This window comes from Neopelma chrysocephalum, unplaced genomic scaffold (genome assembly GCF_003984885.1).
Source record: "Neopelma chrysocephalum unplaced genomic scaffold, ASM398488v2 Primary Assembly neopelma1_26, whole genome shotgun sequence".
Lineage (NCBI taxonomy): Eukaryota > Metazoa > Chordata > Aves > Passeriformes > Pipridae > Neopelma > Neopelma chrysocephalum.
In genome coordinates, this window is record NW_020897695.1 from 13,427,468 (window position 1) to 13,437,426 (window position 9,959).

The 9,959-nt window shown below is 34.3% G+C and overlaps 1 protein-coding gene across 2 annotated transcripts in view; it reads left to right on the forward strand.

Moving 5' to 3' along the window:
• The window catches only part of KIF15 (kinesin family member 15), a 36,729-nt gene extending 26,770 nt beyond the window's left edge, over window positions 1-9,959 (forward strand). Inside the window, exons 26-35 of one of the 2 annotated variants that reach the window (XM_027675615.1) lie at window positions 58-180; window positions 1,624-1,770; window positions 2,717-2,821; window positions 3,115-3,279; window positions 3,733-3,839; window positions 5,161-5,233; window positions 5,831-5,868; window positions 7,559-7,724; window positions 8,091-8,222; window positions 8,512-9,959. In XM_027675615.1, coding sequence (XP_027531416.1) covers window positions 58-180; window positions 1,624-1,770; window positions 2,717-2,821; window positions 3,115-3,279; window positions 3,733-3,839; window positions 5,161-5,233; window positions 5,831-5,868; window positions 7,559-7,724; window positions 8,091-8,222; window positions 8,512-8,595 — 1,140 coding nt within the window. In that variant the 3' untranslated portion in view covers window positions 8,596-9,959. Of the gene's footprint in view, window positions 1-57; window positions 181-1,623; window positions 1,771-2,716; window positions 2,822-3,114; window positions 3,280-3,732; window positions 3,840-5,160; window positions 5,234-5,830; window positions 5,869-7,558; window positions 7,725-8,090; window positions 8,223-8,511 lie in introns of those variants that run through there. The other variant, XM_027675616.1, reaches the window with a different exon arrangement.

A 9,959-nucleotide genomic window follows, 5' to 3' on the forward strand; every position in this document is an offset into this window, starting at 1 on the left:
TTCCTTGATAACGTTTTTCTAAAATATTCTAAAATTTATTTTAATGGTTTTTTGTAGTGCAAGTATAATATTGTTCTGGCTGCAAAAGAAGAAAGCAAAGGAATCATAGAGGATCAGGAAAAGAAGATTGAAGAACTGAAGGAAGCCTTGGAGGGAAGAGAAATAGCTGATAACATTGAGGTAAAAACATTAATGTTGGTGTATTATGATTGTTTGTTTAACCAGACCAATTGGATGTGGGTTTGCTTAAAATATTTATGTAAAACTTAACCTCATTTTAGTTCAAACTATAGCTAGTTAAGCTGTTCTTAAAAGAATTTTTCATGAGATACCTGACAAATTCTGTTAAATTATCATGTTATTTGACATAAATATTTTATAAGCTACTTCATAAAAGCCTATGCTAAAAGCCTGGTTTAATTTTGTTAAGGCCACTGAGGAATCACCAGCTGAATTTAATGGCAGCTTTAAATGATGCAGCTGAGAAATTAAAATAGGTGGAAGAATATATTATGTTTAACACTATCTCCTCCCCCACTGCTACTATATTCAGTAACATCTTTTCTTTACTCATAATTTTAACTAAAAGCTCCACCTGCTGGAAACAGATTTAGGATGCATTGTTGATTCAACTGTGGGATTGCCTTTTAAAATTGTATCTTTCTTTAACTCTTTTCTGTTACTGCTCTCACCCTTATTTTGATGAACGTGTCTATCAGTCAAAACCACCAGCACCTCCTTACATGTAATTTCTTCAAGATCATCTGTCATTAGATTTGCTAGTCAATCATATGGCACCAATAAAGTCTTCCAGAGAAGTGTTTGTTTCTCAAAACCCTTTGAACATAGTGTAAATCTATTTAAGAAAAAACAGACTATATTCATTATTAATCATATCTAAATGTCACATTCTGAAACCCAAAACTGATTTGTCTGCCAAAGGGACCACTTTGGGTTTTTGTTTATGTGGGTTTTTTTAACTGAAGTACTAGTTCTTAATCCAGTATTATCCTTAGGTGTATATGGCTCCTGATAAAATCATAGTGTTTCTCCTTGACTTTGTACTTCAGTTACTAATTTCTTCATGCTTTCTTGACTAGACAAGAAGAAATAATCCAAGGTAGCATTTAAAATACCAAGTTCAGTTTCTCCTTCTAGGTTAACACACCTTGTGTAGGCATAATGCCCCATCAAATCAGGTGGGAGAATAAATCCAGAGGTATCTACAGAATATGAGTGCACTAAAAAAGCTGTAATTGCTCCAGCATGGATTAAAATCTTTGTTATTTTCTGTGTTTTTGCTCAGAGAACTGTATCTCTTTTTAAGTATATATTATACTTTAAAACTGTGGTTGATTCCAAAGATCTTCCACAAGAACTGTGACTATACTGTGGGAAAGTTCTCATTTTTGTTCTGCAACCAAGACCATGGATATGAAAACATGCTAAAATAAGAAATTTATAGATGAATGCTTGCTACAATTCATGATGAAAAAGTAGAAGGAAAAGAGAGATGCTTGTAGCTGCTAGCAATCTTGACACCAATCACAAAACACCTTGAAACAACTGACTTAGAGTAATAACTTTAACTTCTTTCTTTACTCATCCAATGACTTAAAATAGAGAGACCTTCTGTGTGAAGAATTGCGTCATACAACTGATCAGCTGATGAGTCTGACAGAGGCCTCCAAGAAACATGATTCATTGCTCCAGTGTGCACAGGAAGACATAGCAAAGAAAGAAGCAGTAATCCAGGAACTTAGGGAACAGGTAAAAGAAATTTTGATAATTAGCCCGTTGAGAGGAGTTGTAGTTAATTCTAGCTTTTGAAAAGTTCTTACATGTAATTTTACAGCATCTTGTACGCAGTACTCTTGGTGAAGAGCAATGCTCCTTCTTGTAAAAGCAAAATAGTAGTCTAAAAACTTCTGAACAAAGGCTAGGTAACTTTTAAATCTTTTGGAAATGATGTCTAGAGACAGCAGAGTAAAATTATCAGTACCTGTAACCACTGAGCAACCTGAGGTTATCAGCAGTATCATCTAGGGGACTACCTTTTCCTCCGCTTATCCACAAACAATATCATTATCTAACAGACATAAGTGTTGAGCTCTATAAATTTTGTAGTCTGAGAATGATTTGGAGCTTTTGCAGACTAAATAGCTATGTTAAGCCTCTGTCCAAATTTTAGCTCTAGATGTCATAATTGTCATAGTGCTAGGTAATATATTTGTGCTGGCAAAAACTCTAATAAGTTATTATCTAAAAGAGGAATTCTTTTGTCAAGTTAGCATATTCTCTTTGGGGAAACTGATCAAATCTATACCTCAAAAATCTTTGTATCAGATCATGTTTTGACCAGTAATATTTGCCAACAAAGTTCATAATAGTTTCTTCTGTACTAGTAAGCCCTTTGAAACATAGACCGTGTTAGTAAGGCAAGAAAATAAAATAGCAACACAAACAAAATTCAGATTAACTACACAGTATACAGTATATAATGTATAGATCTTTCAAAAATGCTTGTTACATACAACTATCGAAAGTTTAACAGTTATTAGCTAAATATACAAGAGTTATTAAAATGAAGTCTAAGTTAATGTAAAATAACTTGTGGTGTACTTAAGCCTGCTCAAAATAGAGATCTGGCTTCTGTTTTCTTTCCTATTTTGTGTTTATTTTGAGCTAATTTAATTCTTGCTGGTGTTTCTAATAGTTGGACAAAATGACAGAGGAACTGGAGAACAGGAAGAATGAGTATGAACTAAAAATGAAGCAAATAGATTGCTTTGTGGACTCATCTTTAGTAACATTTCCTCAGGTATGGCATTTGTGAGAGAAACATGTTCGTTATAACGCCTGTTAAAACACATGAAAAACAACTACAAACTTTACAGCATGGCTTCAGACTGGAACCAAAAATTACAGTGTATCAAGAATGGTCAATTCCCAGTCACATAGTTTGTAACTTAGTTGTATTATTGATGATTTGTCTGCCAGGAATTTTTTTAATATATGTCTCCAATTAAGTATTAAAACATGTAACCGATACATAGGGCAAACATATAGTTCTTTACTAATAGTTTGTCTGGTTTGTTTCTTTTAACTTGACAGTGTCCAAAAACTCCACCTAATTTTGATGTGAATTTGGCAAAGCTCTTGGAAACTCATGAGCAAGAAATAGCTGATCGTAGGGCTTCTGCAATAAATCTGGAGCACCTTGTACATGAACTGAATGAAGAACGAAGAGCTAAAAATGATGAAATTCTAAGGCTGAAGGTACTATGAGTTAATCTCTACAGGCAATTTGTAAGGTTAAAATAAGACAAAATACAGAGTTTAGATTTTGAATGAGCTCTGCTTGGTAGTGTGTCCATTAAAGCAGGAAAGCCAGTTTTGGTCCTCCCTTTACCTAGGCTCAAAATGTGACAACTGGCTTGAGATGTCAATATATCTCATTTTCCCAAGAACTGAGTTGTTTTGAGTTCATGAATGTCAAATGCTAACATTGGGTTTACTGCTGAAACTGTTCTGACTTATTTTAAATCAAGTTTTTAATGCAACTATAAATGGAACGGTAGTGCAGACATTTGCCAGAGAACTGTGCTTGTTTTCTGATAAATAGTTTTGTCTTCTATTTTACTCAGAAACATGTTCAACTGGAAATGAAAACAGGAATCGCAATTTGGTCTTCAAATAAAATGTTTCAAACTTTTCTTTTTCCGTGCTTAGGAACAATTAAATGAGTTGGAGAACTTGCGTCTGGAAATGCAGATATTGGTGGAAAACAACAGGAGTTTACAGAGCCTTGTAGAAGCTCAGAGACCAGGCAAGAACAGGTAAAGTTAAATAAAACACAAAAAGTCTGTCTTAACATGAAATAACTAAACAAGATAAAATGTACACTGTTCATTTGAAATACAGTCTTACATATTGTTTGTATTTGTGGAGATTGACTCAGACTTTCTATGAAAACTGTTTACTGGCTTGTAAACTTTATTGCCCTTAAATCACAAATTCTCAAATGCAACAAAGTTTTATAAAGGAAATGGAAATAGAATGTACAATAATTATATGCATAGCCATTCCTGCATATTATATATTGCCATATCACTTGTGTAGTCATGGATTCAATAGATAGCAAATGTCCAAATGAATTCAACACAAGTTTTAACATAGACATAAATGAACTTTTAAAGCTCCAATATAGTATTACCCTTTGGTCTATTCAAACCATAACTCCTATCAACTAACAGGAGCAGGGAATTGTTATTGCATATGAAATTATATCCCAAGGTCCCAAGTCAGGAATCCAACAAGTGGGGAATATAAAAGTAATGCTGTGGAAAAACTGGGTCCAGGAAACCTACTCCATAAACTGTGTCAAAAACAAAGCCACAGAATCCAGTGTTCCATGGCAACATAACCATTCTTGTTTTTCTGTGATTCCCGTTTCAATTCACAACACACTTTCAAATGTCTGTTGTAAACTAAGCAGAAGGCCTTAGAAACAGCATCATCATTCAGTACCCCACCTGATCTGTTCACAAAGATTTTCAGTTACTGAAAATAGTGTGTTCATTATAATTTGATGCAATTATAAAACTCCTAACCAATTAAGTTCTTTCTTTATAGCACACTACAAGGATAAAGTGGTTCCACTGGCATGTCGCTTTGTGGGTTATTTTAATTGTATGGTGTTTGCTTACTTCCATCCAATGTCATGTTAATCAAAAACTAACAAAATAAAAAGCATTGAAGTCTTCTAAATAAAAGAATCTTTCACTTTCTTAACTGCTCAGTGGTCTTGTACGAAGGAGTTGCTTTCTGCAGTCAACATACACCTGAACATCACCAACTAATAAAACATTTACCTTAATCACAAAGCTGCCTAACAAACTGTTTCATTGTTATTACATTTGTAATTGTTTTAATGAAAACAGTAGTTTCTCCATACTCTAACAAAAGGAAATGTGGTGTTCATGGAATTCAGAAGAACATAGAAACCCCTCCAGAGTTGTTTCATGACATGTTCAGTATTTTGAGTATGAACATGTGTGAAAACCACTACATGTATTTACTGGTTTAATCTGGATAAGATGTTTTTACAACTGGTTTCTTCTGTTTATGAGAAACTTTCCTTATTCTTGAATTTCCTAGTGATCAGAAACATCCTGATGTTCAGCACCTCAAAGAGAAAGACGAGGAGATTGCTGAGGAGAGACTTGCCAAGGTATATTATCGTTCTCACATCAGTTGCTGTTGACCAGCTGTGAAGTATTAACCTGTTTTCTTCTATTTCACAGCAGTGAAACAAACACTGATTTCTAATGAATTCTAATAGGCACAGCCTGACACTTAGCTCTTAGGGTTTCTATCTCAGCCTGACACTAGTGAACTGGGTGTCAGATTACACAAGAAGCAAAAACAGATTTGGATTGCTAAATCTGACTCATCTCCACAGAGTTGGAAAGTGAAGATTGTGTCACTTGCTAATGTCAGGTCTGTGTCAAACGGAAGTTAATGTCACAGCGGAGGTTGCCATGGATTTCCCAGACAGAAGAACCCCCTGTTAGAGCTTTGCTGTGTGTGAGTGGGCAGAGAGATATGCTGTGGGTCATTTGTGCTGGCATGAAACGGGAAATACCTGCATATATAGCAAAGAGATGAACTTAAAATGAATATTAGAGATGTGAGCTACAGAGCAGTAGGATGACTTTGGCAGGATCTGGAATGAGATACACAGCATCAACTGAGTGATAAATAATTTTAAATATATATCTGTATGTTAAACATTAGGACTGTATCTAATGCTTTTGAACTTTTACAGAATAAAGCAATGGAGGAAATGCTGAAAATCAAAGCAGAGTAAGTCTAAATATTGTTCCTTGAACTGGAAACTTGTATTAAACTAATTAATGACAAAAAAGCTATATTTAAGCACTAGAAGTCCAATACCTGAATTTATAAAAGACATAATTTGGAAATGTTTACAATTCTGCAAGACACATTGAGTTCTTACTCTTTCTCATCAGTAGGTGGTAGTAGTACCTATTACTACATTTACTGAAAAGGATAGCATTATATCAGGACAATAATCTGAAATAGGTAGAACCATAAAAACTTGAATTGGAAGAGCCATTTTTAATTGTTTAAAGTTATTTATGTGTTCAAGTTTTGTATGTGCAATGAATTCTAAGCACATTCCCTTTCAAATTGAATTGAAATGCTGTTCATTTCTTTATTAGTATCGTAAATGTTTTATAATTTTAAATATAATCTAATTATTTTCTTTTTATGCTATTTGTTTAAATTTTTGCAGTTAATCTTGAATAATGAATTTTTTTATTATTAGAGGACTCCTAGATTGTGTTTGCGCAATTGTGCAAATAGTCCTCAAAATTCAAATGTTTTGCACCTTGGATGGATAGGAGCAAAGAAAGAAAATACTGAATTAGTAGATGAACATTAGTTTGAAAATGTTGGTCCTGCTATTCTTTCCCTAATCTGTACTCTTCAGGATTCATAGTGGCTGAATCTTTTAATACTTGAGTTATTTACATTTAATGGAATGCTTTCTATGTACGTAACTTCTTTTAAGGAGGAAGAGAGTTTTTATGCACATGGTCATTTCAAAACTAACTTTCATTAAATTTTCCAGAAACCATAGTCTGGCATTTAGGGATTATTTTGCTATTTGATGCATTGTGTTTTCATACCTGTCTGGTCTCTGAAATATGCCTTATAACAGTGCTACAAGGTCTCATACAAACAAATAATGCACAAAGAAGGAAAATATTCTTTCCTCATTAAGAAAATGTCTTGACAAATGTACCAAATGAATACTGTTTTCATAGTGTAGGTCTTAAACACTAGGCTTCAGTAAAATAAAACTGATGACAAAAATAATTTAATTTATACAATATTTGAATAGACTTGGAAAATTATTAAAGTTCATATAATCGGTAGACAGGCTGCGAAGTTTGATGGCACAGTTTAATATTCTGTAAGCCTTACAGACATCTTGTCTGCTGAAAATGTTTTAATTCTATCCAAAGTGGTGGTCCTTCTGTTACCAGGCCAAACAAGCTCAGGCCATCAGAGCTGCTCAGAGATGTTTCTGAACAACAAGACCACTGGGGGAAAAGTCACAGACAGACAAGCAATGTAAGGGAAACTTGAAGAGCGGCTGAGTTTAGCTGGAAAATTTACATTCCTTTGGTGGATTAATTCAAAGTGTTCTTGTAGGTGAAGCTTCTGTTTCTGCTTTCTCCTTGGTTGAGTTATATATCCTGGATTGCAAACAGTTACCAAAGAGCACAGTTACCAAGGAGAAGAACATCTCCAAAACACTGCCTAGTTGAGAGTATCAAAGACAAGAGCTGTGAAGCAGAATGAAATTTTTCCTTCCCTTAACACTAAGTTCTAAGAAAAATATGTTGTCTCAGAAGGACACTTTTAAAGGAGTGTCCCTCCATGTCCAAGACTGACTTAGTAATTCACTTACATGCCATTTATATTGGTTTTAAAGTTTTTTATGCTTCTTTTATATTGGCAGATTAGAAGAGACCAAAAATATCCTCAGAGTCCAAGAGAATGCCTGTCATCAAATGACTCTGGAGCTACAACGAACAAGAACTTTGGAGCTCAAAGCATTTAATGAAAAAGAAGAAATTAGATCAAAACTGGAGGAAGCATATGAAGAAAGAGACAGAATTGAAAAGGTTACACATGTATAATCATTTTTTCGTCTTTACAGTAAAATCTTATTCAGCAGAGGTAGAGGTCTTACAGTTTAGTTGTATTTGTAATATTATTCTCTGCACTAGTGGAAGTCTGGGTACACAAATCAGTGTTGCAATTCATAATACAAATCAATTAGTGCTCTTTTTTGACCTTTAGAAGGATCTAACATAGTATCTAAGGACACATAAGACAAATACGTATTTCCCGAATGAACCAACTCTTGCATCATATGTTACAACAAACTTAAATGTTAGTATGTTTGTAGCTCTAAGAAGCTATTTCTTCTGAAAAGAGAAGGAGAGGCTACTGCTAACAGGTACACAATGTATTTATATTAATTACAGGAAATAGAATTGCTGAGGAAGCAAGTTGACTCTCTTGCTGAGGAGAACGGGAAATTACTTGGTCATCAAAACCTAAACCAGAAGATTCAGTATCTTGTGAAACTGAAGAAAGATAACGCGAAACTTACTGAGGTAAGTTCCAGAGTAGAATACAGATGAAGTAATGGCTTGACGTAGAAGAGAGCTAAGCTTTGAGAATGAAAACTAAAATTCTTGCTCTTCTGTTGGAGAGCAATAGATTTTATGCAGTTCAGTAAGTCATGGCTGGTCCGTTTCCCCAGACGAGGATCACCCTGTTTTATTTCCCCAAGTATATAGTGTATAAAACACTTGAGCAAATATAGATACCACTTATTTAGAAATATAAAAGACGTGAGGATAATTTCCTTAATATACCCATGCTTATTTTTCTGTTTTACAGGAGACTGAAAAACTACGAATTGAAAATGCTTTTTTGAAAGAATCAAAAAAATGTGACATTTGTAGACATTATGATCAGCTGTAATGACACAAATAAAACTGCAGAGCCGTATTTTTAAAGTGTACAGAAAAAGCAAAAGCCATTTGTCAAACTTGACTTTTGCTGTGGTCCTGGAATAATCAAGTATTTTAGTTCATAGATTTTTTTTTGTTTTGCTGGTAATAACTCTTAGTGAAGAATTTATACCAGCTATGTGGGCAGCTTCCAATGACATAGTAACACCTTTCTGTAATTTTTAATTTCCAAAACTGATGTTGTATAGGTGCTGGAAGATACTTCCTTGGAACTTTTGTACCTTGCCAAGGAAAAGCTTTCTCACTGGGAACACACCTGGATCTTTGTTTCCTTTTGTGCTTTTATTCAGGTTCCTACCTCTTCTGAAATGCTACATTTTCCACCAGAGCCAAAATTTTAAAAGCACTATTTCTTTGTGACTATTTCTTTAGCTAAACATAGGGTGATTTTATTGGATTGCTTAAAAATAATTTTTATACTGAACTTTGCTCAATAAAGCATAAATGTGAATTTAGTAACAGACTTGTAAATAGCATATAAATATATTTTGCCTTTCTGTTCTTTCTCTATATGAAATTAAAATGCTTTTCAACCCTTTTTTCCCCTATTATAGACTTATAGTAGACTTCTATATGAGAATTGTAGGAAATTCTAAGTATTTTGCAACCATTTTCTTATCAAACAAGTTAATGTTATCAAAGAAGCTGTGAAAATACGCAGAACATTTTAGGAGTACAGCAGAAGTTCACTTAATTGCACTTAAGATTTATTGCAGATACATGAAATGTTTATTAGTGGATCACAAAATGTTGATTTATATAGGAATATCCAACAGGCTTTTTTTTACTGCCAGTAAGCCTATCATTCTGGTTTTTGGCTACTTCATACAGTATTTCTTTTGCCCACAAGTGCTAGGGCAAAACGAAACAAAGCAGATGTGTGTCTGATAAAGGGCAGGATAGACCTAGTGAGTTTCTACATGATTTGGCTGAGGGGAAGAAGAATTTCTACCAGCTTATCTGCGCATTTTAAAGTTGCCTAAGTTCAAGCTCCCACTTGAGCTCTGATGTGATGTATAGAAGTAAAAAGCTGACCCTAAATGGGGTAGGTGTTTGTTTTTTTCCCCGTAGACAATCTAGATCGGATCAGACCTAGAGGGATACATCAAGGACAACACACCTATTGTCCCCTGTGTGCTTTATTTGTTACTGCCGTGTTCTAGGTTTACAAATGACCCCTTCCTGCCTGTTTCTGGACTATTTCCATGTAGGCGGTTTCTGCCGTTTTTCTGTGTTGTATGTGGCTACGGTAGGACCTCTGTTGTTCTCCTACTCCCTCCTTTTCTGTCTGTTCAAATAAAGCCTTTGTATATA